The sequence below is a fragment of the Capricornis sumatraensis genome, chromosome 2, assembly GCF_032405125.1.
Source record: "Capricornis sumatraensis isolate serow.1 chromosome 2, serow.2, whole genome shotgun sequence".
Lineage (NCBI taxonomy): Eukaryota > Metazoa > Chordata > Mammalia > Artiodactyla > Bovidae > Capricornis > Capricornis sumatraensis.
Window position 1 is genome coordinate 79,472,080 of NC_091070.1, and position 24,041 is coordinate 79,496,120.

General features: G+C 43.9%; 1 protein-coding gene across 2 annotated transcripts; it reads left to right on the forward strand.

Moving 5' to 3' along the window:
- The first annotated feature begins 5,394 nt into the window (after window positions 1-5,394).
- On the forward strand, window positions 5,395-12,805 carry NGDN (neuroguidin). Of its 2 annotated transcripts, XM_068965589.1 has the most exons (11): window positions 5,395-5,409; window positions 5,752-5,811; window positions 6,645-6,716; window positions 9,540-9,677; window positions 10,287-10,371; window positions 10,456-10,508; window positions 10,760-10,883; window positions 10,972-11,140; window positions 11,879-12,035; window positions 12,176-12,230; window positions 12,680-12,805. In XM_068965589.1, the coding sequence occupies exons 1-11, from the start codon at window positions 5,398-5,400 to the stop codon at window positions 12,697-12,699; spliced, it is 945 nt and encodes a 314-aa protein (XP_068821690.1). In that variant the 5' UTR covers window positions 5,395-5,397; the 3' UTR covers window positions 12,700-12,805. The 2 variants fall into 2 exon arrangements, with proteins under 2 accessions (XP_068821690.1, XP_068821691.1); XM_068965590.1 differs by lacking the exon at window positions 12,680-12,805 and having other exon boundaries at window positions 12,176-12,656.
- Window positions 12,806-24,041: the final 11,236 nt, after the last annotated feature.

Consider the following 24,041-nt stretch of genomic DNA (forward strand, 5'->3'; position numbering starts at 1 on the left):
GCATATATGAGGTGATTGATATTTCTCCTGGCAATCTTGATTCCAGCTTGTGCTTCTTTTGCCCAGCAGTTTTCATGATGTACTCTGCATAGAAGTTAAATAAGCAGGGTGACAATATACAGCCTTGACGTACTCCTTTTCCTGTTTGGAACCAGTCTGTTGTTCCATGTCCAGTGCTAACTGTTGCTTCCTGACCTGCATATAGGTTTCACATTAACTATTTTTAATTCTCAACTTCTTTCCAAGGTGTGCTTGTGTTTCTATTTTATATATACATTCAAAAATACATATATAGCATATAGGGCTGCTATGCGTACATACAGTATGTACATAATCATGCTCTGCTGCTGCTGCTGCTGCTAAGTCACTTCAGTCATGTCTGGCTCTGTGCGACCCCCTAGATGGCAGCCTACCAGGCTCCTCCGTCCCTGGGATTCTCCAGGCAAGAGTACTGGAGTGGGTGGCCATTGCCTATCATACTCTAGCCATCAGAATTCCATATTTCTGCAATCTTAGATTTTTTAATTTTTATGACTGCAGACATTCCACTACTATCTATCAAATGGAGACAATATTTCCCACCTTATGGGTTTATTATGAGTATTAAATAACAAGTTAAAACAGAGACACTCAACCTTGACCATGTTGCAGAATCATACTTCTTTAATAAGAAGGCTTATTAAAATACTGTGTCTTAGGCCTTGGCCTCAGAGATCTGATTCAGTAGGACAGGGTGAGGGGCCTGAATTTGTATTCCAGATGCTACTAGATCAAGGACCACACTTTGAAAAACCATTGAATTAGTATGTGTAAAGTGTTCAGAATAATGCCTTGCATAGAATAAGCACTCAATGAAAACTGAAAGTGAAATTTAGTCACTCAGTTGTGTCTGACTCTTTGTGACCCCATGGACTGTAGCCTGCCAGGCTCCTGTTCACAGAATTCACCAGGCAAGAATACTGGAGTGGGTTGCCATTTCCATCTCCAGGGGGATCTTCCCAACCCAGGGATCAAACTCCTGCATTGCAGGCAAATTCTTTATGGTCTGAGCCACCAGGGAAGGATAAGCACTCATTAAATGGAGCTGTTTGCTATTTCTGAGATAATATAAACTCCCCCAGTGGCTCAGATGGTAAAGAATTTGCCTGCCAATGCAGGAGCCAAGGGTTTGATCCCTGGGTTGGTCGAGAAGATCCCCTGGAGAAGGAAATGTCAACCCACTCCAGTATTCTTGCCTGGAGAATATCATGGACAGAGCAACCTGGTGGGCTACAGAGATAATATAAGAAATTTTACTTTTTTGATATTTAGATTGCCTATAGTATTATATTTTTTGAGACATAACTCATATACCATAAAATTCACCTTTTTACAGTGTACAACTCAGTTGTTTTAGTATATTCATAGTTTGGTAACCATCATCACTACCTAACTTTAGAACATTTTTATCACCTCAAAAAGAATCCCACTTCCATTAACAATCACTCTCTAATCCTTTGCAGGTTTTTGAACTTATAATGTCTCTGTAAACATATATACATAGTTTCTTTTTTTTTTTGAAATATTTTCTCAGAACAAATTCAAAGAAATAGATTTTTGAATCAATGAACTTGTGTATTTTCATGTATAATTACTGATTGAGTCATGAAGTGCCCAGATAATAGGTTAAATGTTATTTTTGTCCATGATTTCAAACTATATTACAAAGCTATAGTAGTCCAAACAATATCATAATGGCACAAAAACAAAGACATAGATCAATGGGATAGAATAGAGAGGCTAGAAATAAAACCACACTTGTTTGGTCAATTAATTTACTACAATAGGGAAAGGACAGTCTCTTCAATAAATGATGTTACCAAAACTAAACAGCTACACCCAAAAGAATGAAACTAGACTCTTATTTTATACTGTACACAAAATAGCTCAAAATGGATTAAAGACCTGAATGGAAGACCTGAAACCTTAAAAATTTTAGAAGAAAACATAGGCAGTAAGCTTCTTAACAGCAGTCTTGACAGGGAATTTTTTGAATCTGACAACAAAAAATAAAGGCAACAAAACAAAAATAAACAAGTGGGATTACAAGCTAAAAAGCTCTGGACGGCAAAGGAAGCCAACAACAAAATGAGAAGGCAACCTATAGGATGGGAGAAAATATTTGCTAATCATATATCTGATAATAACAAAAAATTACCTGATTAAAAAATGGGCTGAGGATCTGAATAGTTCATAAATTCATGTTGAAATGGAAAATTTTTCCTAATACAAATCTTGATAAATGGTATAAAAACTATTGGTTAATTGAGTAGGAGGAACTAAAGAGCCTCTTGATGAAGGTGAAAGAGGGGAGTGAATTTGCAGGTGGGTGGGGCTCCTGCTCCACACCACCCAGACCTGGGCTTCATCCTACTCAGGGTCTAGCTCAGGGTCAGGTGAGTGGAGACCTGTTCTGTTATCAAAATAAATGTCACCACAATTAGAAAAAAAAATTTTTTTAAAGGAGAGTGAAAAAGCTGGCTTAAAACTCAACATTCAAAAAATGAAGATCGTGGCATCCAGTCCCATCACTTCATGGCAAATAGATGGGGAAGCAATGGGAAACAGTGACAGACTTTATTTTCCTGGGCTCCAAAATCACTGCAGATGGTAACTGCAGCCATGAAATGAAAAGACACTTGCTCCTTGGAAGAGAAGCTGTGTTAAACCTAGGCAGCATATTAAAAACCAAAGACATTACTTTGCTGACAAAGGTCCATATAGTCAAAGCTATGGTTTTTCCAGCAGTCATGCATGGATGCGAGAGTTGGACCATAAAGAAAACTGAGTGCTGAAGAACTGATACTTTTGAGCTGTGGTGTTGGAGAAGACTCTTGAGAGTCTCTTGGACTGCAAGGAGATCCAACCAGTCCATCCTAGAGGAAATCAGTCCTGAATATTCATTGGAATGACTGATGCTGAAGCTGAAACTCCAATACTTTGGCCATCTGATGTGAAGAGCCAACTCGTTGGAAAATATTTTGATGCTGGGAAACATTGAAGGCAGGAGAAGGGGACAACAGAGGACAAAATGGTTTGATGGCATCACCGACTCAATGGACATGAGTTAGGGCAAACTCCAGGAGATGGTGAAGGACAGGGAAACCAGGCATGCTGCAGTCCATGTGGTTGCAAAGAGTTGGACACAACTGAGTGACTGAAAAACAACTCTTTTATTTATAGATGAAAAGAGTTCAATTGAGTAGGCTATCAAGCACCTGAGCTTCCACTGGGCCTGAAACAGCAAATAAAGTTAGATGCAGAGGCAAGGGGACTGGATACTTAACTCCTGCCTTCTTCGGGAGTCCAGCAGAAGATTTAGAAACCAGAATTTTCCCACCCTAGTTGCCAAGATCTGGGAGTTATTCATTGTTTACTTTCAGCAGACTGCTCCAAGTCAGGAAATCTAATTTCTAGTCCTAGATCAACTCGACAGTTGTGGGTAACATTCAAGACCATTATTTCCTCTTGCAGTGCTTATTTCCCAAGGCAGACAATGCACATAGTTGCTCAGTCGTGTCTGACACTTAGAGACCCCATGGACTGTAGCCTTTTAGGCTCCTCTGTCCATGGAATTTTCCAGGCAAGAGGTGCCATTTCCACTTTCATTTCCAGGGAATCTTTCTGACCCAGGAACAGAACCTGGGTGTCTTGCATTAACCAGTGGATTCTTTACCACTGCACCACCCAGGAAGTCCAAGGCAGAGGACAGGAATAATTAATACCCAAACAGCTGACTCTACCAGACTGTAAAAAGCACGAGTTAGCCGACATATTTGAAAGTATTAAGAAAAGATGAAAAAGTTGGCTTAAAACTTAACATTCAGAAAACTAAGATCATGGCATCTGGTCCCATCACTTCATGGCAAATAGATGGGGAAACAGTGGAAACAGTGACAAACTTTATTTTTGGGGGCTCCAAAATCACTGCAGATGGTGACTGCAGCCATGAAATTAAAAGAGGCTTGCTCCTTGGAAGAAAAACCAAGACCAACCTAGACAGCTTATTAAAAAGCAAAGACGTTACTTTGCCAACAAAGATCTGTTTGGTCAAAGCTATGGTTTTTCCAGGAGTCATGTATGGGTGTGAGAGTTGGACCATAAAGAAGACTCAGCCCCAAATAATTGATGCTTTTGAACTGTGATGTTGGAGAAGACTCTTGAGAGTCCCTTGGACAGCAAGGAGATTCAAGCAGTCCATGCTAAAGGAAATCAGTCCTGCATATTCATGGAAGGACTGATGCTGAAGCTGAAACTCCAATACTCTGGCCACCTGATGAAAAGGGCTGACTCATTTGAAAAGACCCTGATGTTGGGAAAGATTGAGCGCAGGAGGAGAAGAGGAGGACAGAGGATGAGATGGTTTGATAGCATCACTGACTCAATGGACATGAGTTTGGGTAAACTCCGGGAGTTGGTGATGGATAGGGAGGCCTGGCGTGCTGCAGTCCATGGGGTCACAAAGAGTCCGACACGACTGAGCGATTGAACTGAACTGAACTGAAGAAAAGATGAGGCAGCACATAATGAAATACTACGTATGCACAAGCTGGGTTTGAATCTGTGTGACCAGAAGCAAGTCATGTAAATCTGAACTGGCTTCTTTTGTCAAACGTCCTCCCCTTCACATCCCCTAACTGGTAGAAGGCGGCAGCGGAGGGGGTCTTTACGCGTTGCCCCCAGGTGGTCACCATGCAGGTGAATGTGCTTATCTTCTGTGCCTACATTCTGGCTCTGGGCTTCTCTGGCTCAACTCTCTTATTTATAGAGGAAAAGAGCTCAGAGATCAAATGACTTCTCCAAGATCGTACAAACGCCTTGGGGGTCCATGAAGAATCTAGCACGGCCTACGTTGGAACACCAGCCTGGAAAGGCGACTCCATAACGTGGCCACCTTCTCAGAGATAAGCTGAGGCCCGTCACCTAGCGGCAGGCTCAGGCAACGCAACGGAAGTGTCTTGAAAGAGACTCCGGGTACTGCGGCATCCAAGAGCCAATACGCTCTCAGTTCGCTGTTAACTCCTTTTTCCCATTGGGCCTTTAAAAGTGCCAATCAACCAATTGCCGAGTTTTTACTGGCTTAACTCCACCCATTCTACTCAATCTACGAATCATATGGCTCTTTCCAAGAGCATATTTATCTTGGTAAAGCTCCTCCTAAGTCTGACGAGTTTAGCCGGTTCTTCTGTTCCATTGGCTGGATCCGGCCCCTCCTTCCGTACATCCTGTTTGGAGCGGAAATGAGAGAGCTCCTCTTCGTATTGGTTTAGATTTGCAAGCGGCCGTAATCTCGCAAGTCTATCATGACGACGTCCGCTCTCCGGAAGTACAGTTCCGGAAGGGGCAGGCTCTGTGAAGATGGCGGCTGCGGTGAGTTTCGTGTGTTTGTTTCCTTGGCTTGATATCGTGGACGTCTCCTTTCTCCTCGGTGCCTGGAGGCAAATTATTGGCGCGAGGAAAGGATGGTGATAAAAATAGTTCTACCGAGGCGTCCTCCCAGCCACAACCGTAGTAAGGAGACGGGACTGGAATTAACGCTCCTTTCCAGTAACGTGAGAGGCTGGCCGTCCGTGGGGCGAGGCTGCATGGGCATCGGAGTGGGAAGGCAGGAAGTCTGGGCTGTTTGAAGGAGAGAGGGGACTTTTCCACCCCACACCTTCCGTCTTATGATCCTGAGGAAAGAAATGACTTTTCTTTACTATCCCTTCATAGGAGGTGTTGGAGTCAGACCTGCCAAATGCTGTGGCACTTTTGAAAAACCTCCAGGAGCAGGTGAGTATTGCCACCCCTTTTGGAATAGATTAGTTGCAAATAGGCTCTGACTTTGTTTGCCTTACCTCTAAAGTTTGGTGATTTGGGGTCATGGGGTTTTCCTGGGGGCTCAGCGGTAAAGAACCCACCTGCCAATGCAGGAGACGGAGGTTGGATCCCTGGGTAAGGAAGAGCCCTTGGAGAAGGAAATGGCAACCCACTCCTGTATTCTTGTCTGGGAAATGCCATGGACAGAGGAGCCTGGTAGGCTACAGTCCATGGGGTCGAAAATAATTGGATACGACATAGCGACTGAGTACGTATTTGAATGACCAGATACCTTAAGAGCAGGATGATCTAATGAAAACCTTTTCAGGCAACAATTCAGAGTAATTGATTTCTGCATCCAAAAGAATATAGGAAACTTCAGGACAAAAAAGCATCTGAATCAATTTCCTTTATTCCTATAGATAAGGAAACCAGTGATGAGAAAGGTGATGTGATTTGCCCTTTGGGTGCCCAGCTGATATACAGTTATATACTAATAGGTCTCACATTGCAAGTTCAGCTGCACAGAGGTGCAGTGCACTCATGACCACTTCCCATCCCCATTCCCTACCTCTAGTTTGGTAAGTCAATCTCTTTAAGAAGAGGTTGAAAGTTTTTTCTTCTTTTTGAAGAAGTATCAGCCTCTCCTGTACTTTCCCAGAACTGAAAAGAAGATGATGGTGTACTTTAGGCAGTGTCTCAGATATCAGTATTTTTTAGGTGGCTTGTTTAGATTTTGTCCTTCACAGCTCACAGAGATGACTTGATTGTATTCTGATCAGGGGTTTTATTTGGATTAATTTCAGGTGATGGCTGTCACAGCACAAGTGCAAACTCTGACCAAAAAAGTTCAGGCTAAAGCTTATCGTACAGAGAAGGTAAGACATATTGAAGAGTAAGCATCCCCTGACTTAATATCCTCAACAGCTCTATCCATTGTCAACTTATTGAGTGTGTGGCCTGTCCTCAGTGCTGGAGCTCTGAAGATGAATAAGATCCAGTTTCCATGCTGAAGTCTAGTAGAGAAGGCAGGTGAAAGCAGTAGGTATAAACAGTAGCAGTCATGGTGAGCGGCTGTGAAAACTGAGGAGTGAGATTAAATGATCAGCAGGGAGCAAAGGGAGTTAGGCGTCTTAGAGGAGGCAGCAGGATTGTGAGGAATAAACAAGGGTCAGAGGGATGGAAAGAAATAGCATGTGCAAAAACACGAAGACCTAACACGTGATGATATTCTGCGAAGGAGGTATGTCACGTAGTGTGCTTTTTTGTACATTTTGTGTATGTTTTGGGGGCAGGGCTAGAAAATATGACTGGAAAAGTAGTCACTCTATGAAGAGCCTTGTAGGCCAACTAAGGAGTTACTGCTGTGTTCATTTAATCCAAAATTTTGCTAATTGGGGGCATATTGCTTATTTTGTATACTAAGAGTGCTGTTTGTTAATCTGTGACATACTAAGATACTGTGGATTTAAAGATGTATTCAGACTATGAAAATGATGTGTATCTTAAATACAGTGATTTTCAAATTAAGGTCTTGAAGTTTCCAAGGGAATTATTGGGTGCAGGACAGTATAGAAGGAATCTCTGGATCAGTATAGAAGGAATGAGGGATTTCTGGATCCCTCATCCCTGCTTGAACTGTGTTGCCTGTTTTATGTATTGAACTTTTGTTCAAAAGATATTATTTAAGCATGACATTCCATAGGTCAGCAGAAGTAATGGAAATCATTGTAGTAGGTTAATAAAAGTCATTGGGGGTTCTTAAAACACGAGATTTACAGCAGACTTGTGCTTTAGGAAGATAGCTAAATGAATTTTTAATGTATCTTTTTCCCATTTCTTTCTCATCATTCATTTTTGTTCTCTTCCCATTTTTAATCTTAGCTTCTCGTTTTGTTTTTGTTTTTGTCTTATATGCTTGTAACCCATACACGTGTAACTCATAAGCTTGACAATGCCCGAGCATGTCAGAAGATCCTGTTTCTCACATTCTTGGCTGTCTTTATTCTGGGTATGATGCTTTTATGCATTTTAATGCCTTTTTGAGATGAGCTGCACACATGTGTCTTAGATCACTATATATTTATTCATTGAACAGTTATTTAGTAACTTGTTATATTAGTAACTTTGATTTGAGAATCAAAGACCTTCATCAGGTGTTTTATAGGCTACAAAGTACATTCCCATCTTATTTGAGTCTCATGTTACATATTATAGATGAGGAGACAAAGGTCACAATTTACCCGATATTTGACTATTGAATGCCTAATTCAAAAGTTGAGCTTAGCTTGTCTGTCTTTGAATGCTTTGCTGGTCCTCCTATATCGTGCTAGTGTTGACCTCAAGCGTATTGGTTTACAGATACCCAGGGCTTGGGTGTTGGAGTCAGACTGAGTTTGAATCCCAGCTCTGCTCTTATTACTGTGTTATCTTAGGCAGAGATTATTTATTTAGCCTGTCTGAAGTAGGTCTTCCAAGGGCTGTGGGCTTTTCCAGTTTTGTTTTATGCAGTCACATTGACTTTTTTTTTCCCCATAACTATACCTTAAGTCTGCTTACACAAGTTACTTTTTTATTTAAAAGAATGCACTTATAATTTATGATTAGCAAATCATAATACACTGTAATGTAATACAGTTCTTTGGTGGTTGACTGCCCTGTGCAACGTGTGGAATCTTAGTTCCCTGAGCAGGGACTGAACCCGTTCCCCCTACAGTGGAAACGCAGAGTCTTAATCACCGGACCACCAGGGAAGTCCCTGTAATACATTTTAATTTTTAGACAGTTGAAAAGATACATAAAATCACAAAGAAGAAAATTTAAAAAAATCAGTGTAATCACCATTCTGAGATAACCACTGGGATACATTTAAAAATTTTGTTTGTTATAAAAGTAATATGTGCTTGATGGAAAATCACTTTTATAGTATACTCCATTTCTTCCTTTTCCTCATCTCAGTTCCCAGGGGTAGCAGTTGCTAATTGTATTATCTTCATTTTTCTATACATGTAAAATATGTGTATCATACTTCTTGCCTCCTCAGTTTGAACCACAGTATTCACTCTACGTAGGTAGAAAGTGTGTTGACATAGAACTAAGTCCATGTCACTAGGTATAGATCCTTGTTTTTACCTGTAATGTATAATTTCATCATATGGGGATAAAATCTTGTATTCACTATATGTGATATGTATTCACTGTAGTGATTCAGCAGTCACTATAAAATCATGGTGACTGTTTTGGTTAAATTAATTTAAAATTCAGCGCTGTGGAGATATTTTTGATTGTCACAACTTGAGGGGTGGGGTCAGGGGGTGGAGGTCAGGGCTGCTGTTGAATGCCCTCTAGTCCTCCTCTGTTCACTGTAGATGGAACAGTGCTCCACAGCAAAGAATTATCTGTCCCCAGATATCAGTAGCCCTTGAGTTTGAGAAACCTTGCTATAGTGATTTTGGGGGATACTTTATTGATTTTCCTGCTCTTCCTGTCTTCCATAATTCTGTGAGCTTTGCTTCCCTCGTGTTAGCATAATTTTCTCTGGCCATTTTAGGTATAGCCACTTCCTTGAGACTACTCTAGATACTTTACATGAACTGCTTGGAAAAAACTTGAACTTGGAGAAAATTATCCTGTTTTCCCTAGGCTCTCTCTCCTCATTCTCTGGTTAAAACTGAATTTGCTTCTCTTATGATTCAACTCAGGGTCTCAGCCTTTTGGAAGTAAAAGATCAGCTGTTGCTCATGTACCTTATGGATTTGAGCCATCTCATCCTGGACAAAGCCTCAGGAGGTTCTCTTCAGGGACATCCTGCAGTTTTGAGACTGGTGGAGATTCGCACGGTACAAAGCATTTGGCATCTTATGGGCTCTAAGTTGCTAAATCCTGAACTCCAGGACTGTGGCATGATTGCTCTCATTTAAGTGGTGTTCTCATGTTCCCTGGGTCAGGAAGATCCCCTGGAGAAGGGAATAGCAACCCACTCCATTATTCTTGTCTGGAGAATTCCATGGACAGAGTAACCTGATGAGCTACAGTCCATGGGATTGCAAAGAGTCAGACAGGACTGAGCAACTAACACTTTTATTTATTTATTTTTTTCATTTTTCTCATGTTTAATGAGAAAACCAAATGGAGAAAAAGAATTTTTGTTTTCATTTCCTCTACTTTTTGCATATTTTAGGGGCTTTATCTGGCAGCTAAAAATAGGAACTTTTGGTGTGTGCTTATGGCTTATACGGTAAAGTGTCTGTCTACAATGCGGGAGACCCGGGTTCGATCCTTGGGTCAGGAAGATCCCCTGGAGAAGGAAATGGCAATCCACTCCAGTACTCTTGCCTGGAAAATCCCATGGACATAGGAGCCTGGTAGGCTACAGTCTATGGGGTCGCAAAGAGTCGGACACGACTGAGCGACTTCACTTCATGTAATGGTATTTAACCACATTTTAGGTTTTGGAAAAGCTTCGTCCTTTGGACCAAAAATTAAAGTATCAGATTGACAAACTGGTCAAGACTGCAGTGACAGGCAGCCTCAGTAAGTAGGGGAAACTGTAAGGTTTTCTGGGGACCATTCAAAAAGTTCCAAGTCTTGTAAAATCTCTTGCATTTTATATTGTAGGTGAGAATGATCCCCTCCGTTTTAAGCCTCATCCCAGCAATATGATGAGCAAGGTAAGAGGCTGCAGTACCCTGATTTTCCTGAGGAATCTAAACCTGGGTGAGCCTTGTGGTGCTCCTGGACCTCCTGGGATTTCTCTTATTACTGTTGACTGCCAGCTTGTGCCTAAGAGTGTTGAATATGAGATTCCCCTTTGTCCCTCTGGTTTGTATTCCCACTTTCCCAGGTACTTCAGCTTTCAATTTCCTTGTCACTTATTTGACTAACTCTTCCTAAGTTTGTGGACATTATGTTCCTCTTATAGTTGAGCTCTGAGGATGAGGAGGAAGGTGAAGCAGAAGAAGGCCAGTCTGGGGCTTCAGAGAAGAAATCTGGAAAAGGAACAGCTAAGAAATACGTCCCACCACGCTTGGTTCCAGTTCATTATGGTATGAACTGTGGCTGCTGCTTCCTCTGTGTGAATTCTGTTTCTCTTCTCTGTTCTGGGATAACCCTTGCTGATTTTTAATCACATAGATGAAACAGAAGCTGAGCGGGAGAAGAAGCGCCTAGAACGAGCCAAGAGACGGGCGTTGAGCAGCTCTGTCATTCGTGAGCTAAAGGAGCAGTACTCAGATGCTCCAGAGGAAATCCGAGATGCTCGGCATCCTCATGTTACTCGCCAGAGTCAGGAGGATCAACACAGGTGCATTAGAAGTTGTTTCTATGCTATAGGGACTTGTCCTTTTGTTTTGAATGAATATGATTAATCTGATTCCAAGAGAACCCATGTTATGTAGGAAATGGAGTACTAAACTTGGGTTAATGATTTCTAAGAATTAGAGTTTTGAAGTACATTATGGGGACTAGGGGAAAAATGTTGTTTTCCCCACTCCTCCGACCCAAGCTGTTCAAGCTGAGCAAATGCTCCATGGAGAAAAAAATATGCATTGCCACTGACTAAAGCTCTAAAGTTCTGTTTCACTATCCCTGCTCTTTATTTTGTGAAGAAAGCAAGAAAATCAGGTTTTTAGATTAGTTCAGGGAAGAAAAGTAGAAAAGCAATTGTTGAACACAAATTTGTCAACTTTGCCTAGGTGACTCTATAGTCGATAGATGTCAGTGAGAGGATGCATGTAGGGGATCCTGGTTATGAAGCTGGAATACAAAGAATTTTCTTATATAATAATTTAAATATTCCTGTGGATGGGCTGTGAGTTCATTTCTGGGGAGGAGGGATGTTTTAGCACAAAGAGCATTTCATTGAATATTGAGTACTGAGCATATAGTATCACCTCAGCAAATACTGTGGTGACTAGCTATGAAGTTTCTTGAGAACTGTCTACGTGATGGCTGAGTAAACACCTGGGCCAGGTTCTTGGCTGCAACTTTCTGCCTCAGTGGACTGAGCATGCTGGAAACAGTGTCTATGTTTCTCTTGCAGGATTAACTATGAGGAGAGCATGATGGTGCGTTTAAGTGTCAGCAAGCGGGAGAAAGGACGGCGAAAACGAGCAAATGTCATGAGCTCACAGCTTCATTCCCTCACACACTTCAGTGACATCAGTGCTCTGACAGGAGGAACCCCTCATCTTAACGAGGTGAGGTGCTGATCCAGTGGTGGGAGGTGACCTTCATGCTTCAGCTAACTGTCTGTGGGCTTATTACCACGAGGAACTTGGAAAGGGACACTAGTATTGAAAGCGCACAGCCATTCCTTCCCTTCTCCGTGCATCTCCAGGATCAAAATCCTAAGAAGCGGAAGAAGATACCTAAGAAAGGTCGGAAGAAGAAAGGTGAGTGAATGGCTCAGACCTGGGTGATCAAGTGCAGCATGGGCTTTATAAATGGAGATACCGGCTCTGGGTTTGCCATTCTAGTTCTTACCAACCTCTATAGTGTATCTTCCATACTGGGCATTAATCTCTTTGGATGTGGGCCTTATTTTTTTCTTTTCCAAGATGAAAATCAGTATCATTCACAAAAGCGACTTCTGGATTCTGTCTCTGAAATCCCCATAGCTCCTGTGCAGGCTTGCTTACGTAAATATAAAAGCATTACTTGAAGGAACTGCTATCCAATGTCAGTTTCCTTCCTCCTTCCTGTCTTTCGTCCTGAGAGGATACAGAGCACTGCCGCAGGGACCCACTCCTAAGGAGCCCTTTTCTCTAGATGGTCTTTTTGTCTGTCTCTTCGGTTTTTCCCAACTGTCCTTTGCCTCATTCTTGGTTTCCCTTCCTTTCAGGTTTTCGGAGGCGGCGGTGATTATGGGTGTACATACTTAATTTATTTTTGTCATCCGGGATACTTCTAATTTCATTGTATGTAGGTTTTTTCTTTGGAATTCATTAATCATATACTCTGGACATGTGGAAAGATCTTTATTAATAAAATTGATTTTACTTAACAAATTCAAGCCCCTTTTGCACATGTATTATATGACTGGAATCTCTGGGTGTGGGTATTTTTGGTGAGAGGGTGATGGAAAAGGGAAAGAGGAGATCTTGGGGAGAATAAGAAAATTTGGCTTTATATGGTTTTCTTTGATAAATATGTTCCCCAGATACTAGAAATTGGCTAGTCAAAAAATATTGAGAGATTAGAGTAGTGTAATACATTCTTTTACCCCCATGTTGCCCCAAGTTCCTGTGTGATTTATTGTAATGATAATACAGATAATCTGAAATATACAGACATTTTAAGATTTATTATGTATCTTACGGGGATCCCCAGGTGGCTCAGTGGTAAAGAACCCGCCTGCCAATGCAGGACATGTGGGCTCAATCCCTGCATCAGGAAAGATCCCCTGGAGGAGGAAATGGCAACCCACTCCAGTATCTTTGCCTGAGAAATCTCATGGACAGAGAAGCTTGGAGAGCCACAGTCCATGGGGTGGTAAAGAGTCTGTCACAACTGCATGCAGGCAATGTATCTTTTTGACCATCAGATGGCATTAGTGTTCAGAAAAACCTTTGGTTTTGACTGTAATCAAATACTATTAAATGGAAGCTTTCCTCATAACCAAGTCATTCTTGTTTCCACTTCTCTGAATGTTTTTCTTTTCTCTAAAACAGCATGAAAATAAGGCAGCCCTTAGGTCAGTTATTGAGAGAGTGTACCTAGAGAAAATAGAGTGAATAAGAAGAGTGTGAGGAATCAGGATAGTCTTGTGGTTTTCTGACTTGTTGACACTCCTTCAAGAAAGGCTTCAGTTACCAGTTAGTAAAGGCCAGTCCTGTTACAAAGACCTTGTGAAGTAATGCCAACGAGCAGGCAGGCAGGAAACTCCAACAGACCAAAAGAATAAAAATCCCACAGACATCAGCCCAAGTCAGGAGACTGGTAGAAGTTAAATATCTGAGATCTTATATTCGGTTCAAAGAATGACTTCTGTTAGTGAGAGATCCCTCTGGCCTTGGATAATACAGAAAATGAGAAGAGGAATAGGAACGGGGTTGAGTCTGTAGAAATAATTCCTTGGAATTAATGATGTGTCATGGAGAAGGATATAATTTGAATCATTCTGTCACTAAAACCTTGTTGATTCTAAGTCCTATGAATTTGGACTTAAACTGGTCTGGGGCAGGGCCTGCTTTCAGTCAGCTATAGCTTGGTAGAAAGTGGTTAAGAGAGACAGTCTAGGACTGTCTTCTGTTAACTATGTGATCTTCTGCAAATACTTGACATCTCTGGCCTTTAGTTTTCCTCAGTTGAAAAATAAATGTGTTAGACTGAATCTGAGATTTCCTGCAAACCAAGGAGCCTAGAGGAGTTTCTTATGGATAATACCAAGATGCACTTACTGCTGGGGTCTCTGACTTAGTCCCTGGCAGGTCTGAGCAAGCCTGATGTACCCAGAGCCTGCCTTTCTCCTTTCCGGCTGAACTAACCGGACAAGAGGTTAGGACCACTACTTTCTCCTTTAAGACCAGCTATTGCATTTGCTTCTAATTTGTTAAGATTTTTGGATTGTGGGAACTACCAAGGGAAAGGAGGTGCTCTTTTTTTTGTTTTTTAAGGTCTGTCTGTCTGTTACATACTGAACGAAGTGCTTTATACTTAATCCTTATAAAACATGTCATCATAATGAGACAGCTGAGACACTTGGGTCCTTTGTCCAAGGTTATGTTGCTAAAGAGCCAGTGCTTTGGTAAATAGAGAAGGGTGGCCAAGTGTCCTGGGTTTATGAACGTCTTCAAGGTTTTGTTTTTCTTCTTTTTTCCTTAAAAAAAAAAAAAAGTAGTTTATGACCTCTAGCTCTCCTTACTGTACCATTTCTATTCAAGAGCTTGCCTTCAAAGAAATCACAAGTTCCAGACATTGTTCTGGCCTCTTTGTGTTATAGGAGTGAACTGAACAGACAGAAATCCCTGCCTTTGTGGATCTTATATTAATTCAATCCAGTCTTTAATCTCAGGAAATCTTGTTATCCCTGGCCTTCTAGATGACAGGTGCTATTTGAAAGAGGTTTCCAACCAAAACGTGAGTAATTTCTGAGACTATTTTCACCAGAGTTATCAAACAATGTTTAAAGTACATTGTTGACAAAATTTTGCTTGGATTTTCACCCTGTAAAAAAGACAAGTGAGGTTCCTTTGAAGTGGGAATGAGGGTTCCTAGAGCTTCATGTTCTCATGGCCCACTTCTCCCACGATTTCTGAGGAGCTCCTAGGAACTGTTAGAACTCCACAGCATGTAGTTTCAAAATCACTTTTACAGTAGTATGGCAAGGAAGCTGAGAATTAAGATTTCAGGGTTTCTTTATGGCTGTCATTTGCTTTTCTTCTTTCCCTTCTTCCTGTTCAGATTTAGTTCTCTGGTTAGACCACGTGAATGTCAGATCTGATCAATGCAAAGAATGCATCACTTCCAACATTAAGTGAGGTGTATCATCAGTGCACAGAGTACTTGTTCAGTTTTATCACGTGGTGTCTGTTAAAAATGTGAAGCATCTTTCCTCTCTAGAAGCACAGCAGATACCACTGATCACATCTCTCTCCCCTCCCTCTGCAGACTTTTTGCATTCTCATTCTTTCCACCCTATCTCCCGCCCGACCTCCAGGTCTCTTTAGTGGGAGGACCCTTCTCTTCTCAAAGCTTGGTGCCTCCCTGGGGTTTCTAATGATGGTTGGAATTTCAAGGCAGTGCTGGGTGGAAACAGCTGAGTGAGTTCATTGCCCCACGGAGGGAGCTGTACTCCAGCAAGAGAGTACTTACTCTCCTATCAGTACTACTTATCAGTAGTAGAAGTATCAGTATTACTTATCTGGTACTGATAAGTACTTTAGCATCTCTGCCTTAGTATTGTCATCTGAGGGGGAGGGAAGAGGGTTTGATCAAGGCCTGTTTTTGCCTCTAAAGCTTTGTTTTGTTAGGATTTTATGAGGGCTTGGGGAATGTCTTTCAGGAGTATGCAGCAGTCTTCACGAATGAGGACTCCATGACATCCTTTTTCAGCACCATGGAGAGTGCAGGCCTTTTCGTTGTGTTCCTTGCATTGGGTTGGTGGAAGGTACAGAGCAGAACCAATCCACTGAGCTGCTTGGTGTAGACCTGCCCTTTTGCATAGCCCAGTTTATCTGTTCAATCTCCAGTTATGATTGGTATGGATTCAGTGAGAGGCAGCAGCATTCCTGAGTGTCCCCATACTCCCTGCAATCTATTAGGTGTGTAAACCTCAGATGCATGTTGAGACTTACCCAAGGATTTGTCCAACTTGATAGTGGCGTATGAGTGAAATCCTGCCTTCTGCTCTATTGGTAACATAATTCATATTGTGATGTACAAGGTTTTTTAACAGCCCTTGAGAAAAACTCTCACCCCTACTTTTCTTTGCTTCCAGACCCTTGAGGAGACGTGAAGTTGCCTTTCATTCCTTGGGTTCGGGCTCTTTTTCTGCCTCTGCATGGAGAAAGGCATCATTGCTCTGGCTCTCTGCCCAGTCTCGCTTTTGTATTTCTTTGATCTCATTGTTCAGAGGGTCTCAGAGAAGCCCCAAGAGCCATGCCTTTGCATGTTTAAGCTATTGATGCTTTTGAAATGACAGAGTGCCACTGTGTAAGAAGTGTATTAAAGGTCTATCTTGAACAAATTTGGGTCAATAGGTGGCAGTAGTCTACCTAGTCCTGAGGCCCTGACACCCCCTGAGCACATTTGATGGCCATTATATTTAAGGTTGTGAGAAAGGAGGTCACATTGAAATAAAAATGGGGAGAAAAGCAGTCCCTTTTGGTGGGATCTGGGAAAGGCTGAAATATACCGGCTTACTTCTGTGGGGTGTTGTGTATCAGCTGTGAAGGGCACTGGTAGGAAAGAGCGGGGCCTCAGATTAGGGAGTGTGAGGTGGGTACCAGGACGTCTCAGAGCTAGAGTGAGACTATTCAATGAGGACCCGTGCTGAATGGACTGAGTCTAGGGCTAGGGGAGTAAGGAGAGGTGGCGGAGGGAGGGGCGGAGCTGTGCGAAGGGACCTCAGAAAGGGTGGGCTCTGATGGGGAGGACTGCGGGGGGAGGGGGAGCCGCAACACTGAGCCTGTGTAGTGGGGGAGGGGCGGGGAGATACTGGTCGGTGCTGCCGCTGCGTTGGCTCCCCTCCCCCACACTTCCCGAGGAGCCAGAGCAATGCTGGCAAATCTGTCTTCATGTATTTATTATTATTAAAAATATGAAGGATCCTTTCTCCCTGAAAGCACAACAGATCACGTTTTCCCTCTCCCCTCCCTCTGCAGAGCTTTTGCATTCTCTCTCATTCTCTCCCACCCTTCCCCGGCCCCCAACCCCACCCCAGGCCCGTATGGCAGGGGGACCCTTCCCTTCCCTTTTCAGAGCTAGTGGTCCCTGGGGGTTTCTAATGACGGTTGGGAGTTTCAGGGCAGTGCTGGGAGGAAGCAGCTGAGTGAGGGGCGGCCGGTGCCCCAGGGAGGGAGCTGCACTCCAGCCTCGAGTGGGGAAAGGAAATCACTTGGAAATAAAGAGAAAACCCTCTCTCTAGCTAATGAAGGGAGAAGCAGGTGCACACGTTGCCTTCAGTACCTGGCTTTCCTCCTCTTCCTTACCCTTCTCTTGTCTACTCTTTGAGTTCTGAGAGGGAAACCTCCTTGGAATGGAAAAAGCCAGGAGTTTTCTCTCCGTGCCCACGGCCCGCGCCCCCGCCCCCCCCCCCTTCTTAAATCCCTATCTTCCCAGGAGAGCCGCATAGAATGTCTTCTTGTAGCCTGCGTGTTGTGTTACTGAGAGGCTTGGAGGGCAGAAGCGTGGCTTCTCCCTCCCCACCCGCACCCCAGGCTTGCGTGTCCAGGCGGGGGGCCTCTTTTGTTGCTGCCTGTAACCCTCCGCCGTGCCCATAGGTGGTGCTGCTGGTGCTCTGCGCGGAGGGTCCTCCCCACCCACGGCGCCCTCCCCCTTCCCCCAGGCCGCTACTGCCTGATTGTTATTCCACCGGCGTCTCCTCTACTGTTCCCTTCCTCAAATTAATTTTGTGGCGCTCTTTTTCCCGCAGTGCCATCTTCTTCCCCTCCCCCCCGCTCCAGCTCCCTTGCTTTCTCTGTCTCTATTTCTCTCTCTGTCTGCAGGATTTTCGTCTCATTCCCCTATCTCAGACCACACACTTCCTTACTCCCTTTATTTTTCTTTATCTCTTCTGCCCTTGGCATCTTTCAGAGGACTCTCCTAATGAAAAGGGGCCATAGTGAGGGTGGCTTAGGAAAGGGCAGCATCAAGGAACTCATGGGTGAGTGTTGAGGTTGAGGTCAGGAGAGGGTGGACACAGGAGAATGCATGGAAAAGGGAAAGTAAAGATAGCCTGTGCTGTGCTATCTAAGTGCCTGGATTTTAAATAGAGTTCACCTGACGAGGGACACTGTGTTACCTGAATCTATAAAATTTTGTTCCATGTGCTGGGAAAAGGAGATGGAGAGTCACACGAATTCAGATTATAAGGGTTTCGTCCAAAACCTTTTGGTTTAGATGGCTAAGGATAGCTCTGTGTGTGTTTTCCTATATTTTATAGAATCTGGAGAGAAGCTACACCCTAAAACCTGTTCTGTGGTCCTTAGGAAATGTCCTATTTTTGATCTTTTGAGTCCTGTCCTCGCCAGGGCAGCTGTTAGGCCTACTTGATGGGCACCCTGGCTGTCTGGTCACCACTGAGCACAATTCTGACTGCAGGATCTCATTTTTTGTCTTGCCACTACTTCCTCCTGTCATTCCATGTCTGTCCTTTATCTCAGCAAAGTTTATGGGGTTGTCCCACTCAGCCATAACCTTTCCAGAATATAATCCAGAGTCACCAGACAGTCCCCTCACTCATGCACCGCCTTGCTTCTCAACTTTATCTGGAGACCACTCATTCAGTGTGTGACCAAAACAGTCCCTCAGCTAGCCAGCTAGCAACCTTCCAGTTAGTTAGAAGGTTACCCAATTTCTAGGATGGCTCATTTTCCACTTACTGAGTTATTTTGGTGGATTAAAAGCATCCTGGTAACTCCCTGGAAAAATAGTATTGAGTCTTTGCCTTGTGTATGACCTAGGAATTGTCCACAAGATGGATGGTGTGGCCTCTTTCCTTCATTCCCGGGTGGGAAGAGATCTTTCTTAGCTTAAATGGGCACCCTCAGAATGACTGGCTTCTATTTCCCATGCTTGTGTGAGTCAAGACCGACTCCTGGACTACGGAGACAGGCAGCGTTTGCCTGCAAGGCAGAGCCCTAGAGAGAGCCTCAATTCAAAACTCCACATCCTTCACGTTATTGCCTAAGATTTGGAGGTACCTATGGAAACCTCTGCCTGCCTCTCCCGCCTTCCTGAGGTGTGTATGTCAGCGGAGGCAAATGGACCAGTGGTCTCTTTGTTTCCTCAGCTGATTTTCATGCTGCCCTTTTCAGAGACCTTCACTTTATCTGAGGGACTCTAGTTAGGGTTGTGGACTCGTGTAACTTAGATGATGAAAGATGAAACCTGTTAAGGTCCCTCTCTTTCTCTCTTTTTTTTTTTTTTTCTGTCTGTGCTATGTAGCTTGTGGAATCTTAGTTCCCTCATGAAGAATTGAACCTGGGCCCCCCAAAAGTGAAAGTAATGAGTCCTAATGACTGGATCACCAGGGAATTCCCAAGGTCCCTCTATTAAAAGCAAGGCTCAGTAAATATTTGTTGCCTGAATGGTAGGGACTTTTCAGCTTTGGTACCTTCTCCAAGAGTTATAAAATTTTAACTATGTCTTCTCTAGGTGCTTATGGTTACTGCAGCTAAAATTGTCTTGGTTAAAAGTTTTGTTTTCTTCCACTTAGGGAGAAGTGGTTTGTCCAAAACTGTACAGATAAGTCATTAGCAGAGCTGGTGTTGGAACCCAGATCCTCTTGGACATCTGGGTCTGACTTTTTGCTGACTGCCCCACAGAAACCAGTGTTCCCATTTCATCCCCAAAGTCACTGACTGCTTTGGAGCCAGCCGCACAGGTTTTGTAGTGAAACCAGTTTTGGCCGCCGGCTGAGGTTAGGCGTCAGCAGTGTGAGAGCTGGGCTGTGGGGCAGAGCAGGTGCCTGGCTCCCTGGGAAGGGCTGGGACTCCCTCAGGTGTTACACAGCGCAGCCTATTGGAGGGGTCTTGACATTCCCAAAGGTAGAAAATTTCTAAACTGCTGGTTTCTCTTTCCCATTCCAGATTTTAATTTGACTTTACTGCTAATATACTCCTTCCCCTAAGCCTTCTCCCCCTTATTATCTCAGGACTGGATAGCACACGGTGGTGGCTCGGAAGCTCTGACGTCTCCGTTTTCGCCTTCCTGCTCCTTTTCAGCTAACTCTTGGATTTGGTATCAATAAAATAAAAGGCTCTGTAGACCACCCTCTTCCTCCTGCTAGTGCTGATCATCTTCAGTCTTAAAGAATTTGTCTACTGTAAAGCCATCACTCTGCCTCTATTACGTGCTCTTACAGTTTGTGTTGTTAATGAAAGCCTAGGCTAAAAAAATAAGCTCAGAAAGCATTCACATATTTCCACTTGGACTGAGCCTGTAGCAGCTTACTCTGAGAACTGGCTTTGTCTCATCTGCCAGCCTTGAGTTTAGCCCCACGGCTGAACTCTGGAGAATGAAAAGCCCTTGAATGCCTACTTCTTCTCTCCCAATTTCGATTCACTCACTGCTAGCTCTTGCGGGAAGCCCTAGGTGGTAAAGAGATCAAATCAGAATTCCTAGCCAGGAAAACCCTGTCTCTTAGCTACAGTGACCCTTGTCTGGCATTGCGTTCAGTTCTGTGGCAGTTAACACCAGAGAAGCTTCATCTGGCTTCACACCCTCCTCCTCAGTCTCTCTCAGTCAAGCCTTAAGTAATCTATCACTGACGGCAGACTTCACTTGCCCTTTTGTTCCCTCCCAAGGCTTAAAGTGCCAAAGCTTCCTAGATGCCTCCCACCAAAAGGGTGCTTTCTGAAACCCAACCTTCCCTGTCTGTCTTATCCCTCAGATCCTGAAATGGATCCTCTAAGAGCCAGCTGGGTACTGCTAAAAATCCCATTCCTCACCCATCTCCCTGCTGGCGCTCCAGGAATCGGATTCTGCAGCCTCCTGTCATCCTAGCCTCCTTTTCTGTTCACTTGGAAGCTTTTCTCCATTGCTTTTGATGATGTCCTGGTTTGGCAGAAGTATCCAGAATTTAGGAAGATCTTCGGGATTAGTCCCCCATCTCCGGTGCCTTAGTTGACCCTCAGAAGGATCTGCTCCCTCCCCTCCCTGCAGTGTCGCTGTCCCCCTTCTTGACCTAGGCTAAGTGAGATCAGGTGTGGAAGTCCTCTGCACAGACACTCCAGCCCTCTTCATCCTTCTTGGCAAACAAAGCGTGGCTCTGCCCCTGACTTCCTCCTCTTTCTTTCCCATTATGTCTTCTCCTTCATCTAGTTATATTTCTGCCTTCCCTTCATGAATACCCTTCATTTCTCTTCCTTTAAGTTTCCTCATCCACTTGCTCACCGTTGCCCATCTGTGCCCATTCCCTCCACACCCTCATCTTTCATTTTCAATAGCTATCTTCCTCATCGCCTGCTTATACTGAAGAAGCAGCATGTGAGGGGCAGAATGGCTGCAGAGTGGGTCCCTGGTTGTCAGAATAGACGATCCCTTTTCCTCCAGAGGGTGCGTGGCAGTCTTTTCCCATCTTGTCCTCGATGGTCTTCAGGAGCCAGGGAGCCCCAAGACGCTGCCTCTCTTGGGGATGAACAAGCGTTCTGCTTCTCCCAGTCAGTTGGCTCCGACACCCACTTCTTTTGCTCTTCCTGAGTGTGGTTTGTCCTCGTTTCTCCCACTCTTTCTCTCGCTTTCTCCCTCTTTCTATCTCTCCCCCGCACAAAGCAGCGGCAGGACTGAATGAGTCTGTCTAGAGGCTCTGCCAGGCTGTGCCCCTTACTTTTGCCCCTCCCCCTCACTGTACGTGCTGTTGGGGCGGGGGTTGGAGGGCGGTGGCATGGTGCCAACCAACCCAGAACCATCTGCAGTGCCTTCTGCACTGAGACAGGCTCTGCCTCTCCCGCCCGCCTCCTCGCCCACTCTTTCTCTCTCATTTTTAATTAACTGCTGAATTAATTAAATCCCGCATGCTAATTAACATTCCTACAGGGAAGAATGCTAGGTCAGAAAAGTAGGAGGTGATAAAGCAGGGCTTCTGTCCATTCAGGATGGGAAACTTAGGGATGGGCAGGTAGGGGGAAGGAGGCTGAAGGGTTGAAGAGGGAAGAACAGCCTAAGTGGAAAGAAATCCGAGGGAGGTGTGAAGAGACAGAGATGGGAAATCGTGAAAAGTGGAACTTACTGAAGAGGGAAATAAGTGGAACTTACTGAAGAGGGAAATAATTAGTAGTATTGGAGAAATGAGAGTATCTTGAAGCTTCTAAAGGTTAGAGGTAGAGCTGTGGGTTGCAAACATTAGCATGCTTGAATAGCCTGAGAAATAATGTTACAGAGGATGCCGATTTGCTGCCCTGAATATCTTCTGAAGTAATAAATATCAATTTTAATGGGAGTGCTTTAGGTTCGAAATGAAGGAGAACTTCCTCCTTGCAAGTCAGTGACATGCTCTAGTGAAAGAACTCTTTAGGAGATAGATGCGTATCTGCCTGGAGTGGTTAAAGTTTGCCCCAAGCCAGATGAACTTGGAAGGTTTTTTCTAGATAGACATAGTCATCCTTAAATATGTACTGTGTCCTAGAGAACCAAGAAAATCCAGGATAGGAAAATTCAGGGTGCATTCTCAGTTCCCTTTCCTCATCGCATTCAGGGTGAACTTTGAGTTTGATCTTTGTGGTCTGTCAACATTTTAGGGATGAGACTTCCCTTCAAAGAAGATAATTGCTTCCCTGGAGGGTTTAGAGCACTGATTCCTAGCTGAGACTTCAAAGAGATGACTCTCTGATGACTAGCATGGCTTCTGTCCTTGACAGAGGGCTGGAGAGGAGAATAGGGGAACAACTGGAGATACATATGTGGAGCAGAAGAAGGGAGGCTGGGGTGTGGATTGACAAGGGTGTGTTGTAGCTGGTGCCAAGGACTCTGTTAAGGTCGCTACCATGATCCAAGCTGGAAAAAAGAGGGACAGCTTGCTTGTCATTGTTTTTCTCCTCTGAAGAGTGAAAGAAACTATTCAGTGCAGATCTAGACGCCCCTGTCTAGCCCTTCACTAAAGAACTGAAGTCTGTGAGGACTCCACTGGGTGAGCAGAGCCTCCCGACAGCAGCCACCCCAACGTTTCCCAACCTTCTTCAGTCTGAAATATACCAGGAGCAAGTTCTGTCTTATCTATTCTCCTAACCACTGTGCACTTAGATGGTATTTCCAACTGTTATTCATAGTGCAGTAATTAATTCACTCAAAAATTTGCATATTCACTATACAAAGCATTAGAGTATCATAAATTTAAAAAACATTTGTTAAGCACCTACTATCTGCCGGACACACAAGGCATTAGGTTTAGATATGAAAAAAAGGGATGAGATAGAATTGTTACATCAAAGGGGTTTATATTTTGGTTCGGGGGAAAATAGAATATACGAGAATATACAATGCTGCTGCTGCTAAGTCACTTCAGTCGTGTCCGACTCTGTGCGACCCCATAGACGGCAGCTCACCAGACTCCCCCGTCCCTGGGATTCTCCAGGCAAGAGTACTGGAGTGGGTTGCCATTCCTTCTCTAGTGCATGAAAGTGAAAAGTGAAAGTGAAGTCGCTCAGTCGTGTCCGACTCTTAGGGACCCCATGGACTGCAGCCTACCAGGCTCCTCTGTCCATGGGATTTTCCAGGCAAGAGTACTGGAGTGGGGTGCCATTGCCTTCTCCGAGAATATACAATAAAGGGTGGTAAATTATTCTGTGTCTCTGTGCAAACTCCTTGTAGCACCTGTCCCGTGTGCTGCTTTTGGGTCTTCTTGTACTGTTTGTTACTTGGGCTTCCCAGGTGGCTCAGTGGTGAATAATCTTGCTTTTTAATGCAGGAGATGCAGGTTCAATCCCTGGGTCGGGAGGATCCCCTGGAGAAGGAAACGGCTACCCACTCCAGTATTCTTGCCTGGAGAATTCCATGGACAGAGGAGCCTGGTGGGCTGTAATTCATTGGGTCGCAAAAGAGTT

Bases quoted from the DNA above. Each gene is read 5' to 3' on its own strand.
- NGDN (XM_068965589.1), top strand. The intron at 9,678-10,286 runs GTACAAAGCATT...ACCACATTTTAG, and splicing joins GACTGGTGGAGATTCGCACG to GTTTTGGAAAAGCTTCGTCC. The intron at 11,141-11,878 runs GTGCATTAGAAG...TTTCTCTTGCAG, and splicing joins AGTCAGGAGGATCAACACAG to GATTAACTATGAGGAGAGCA.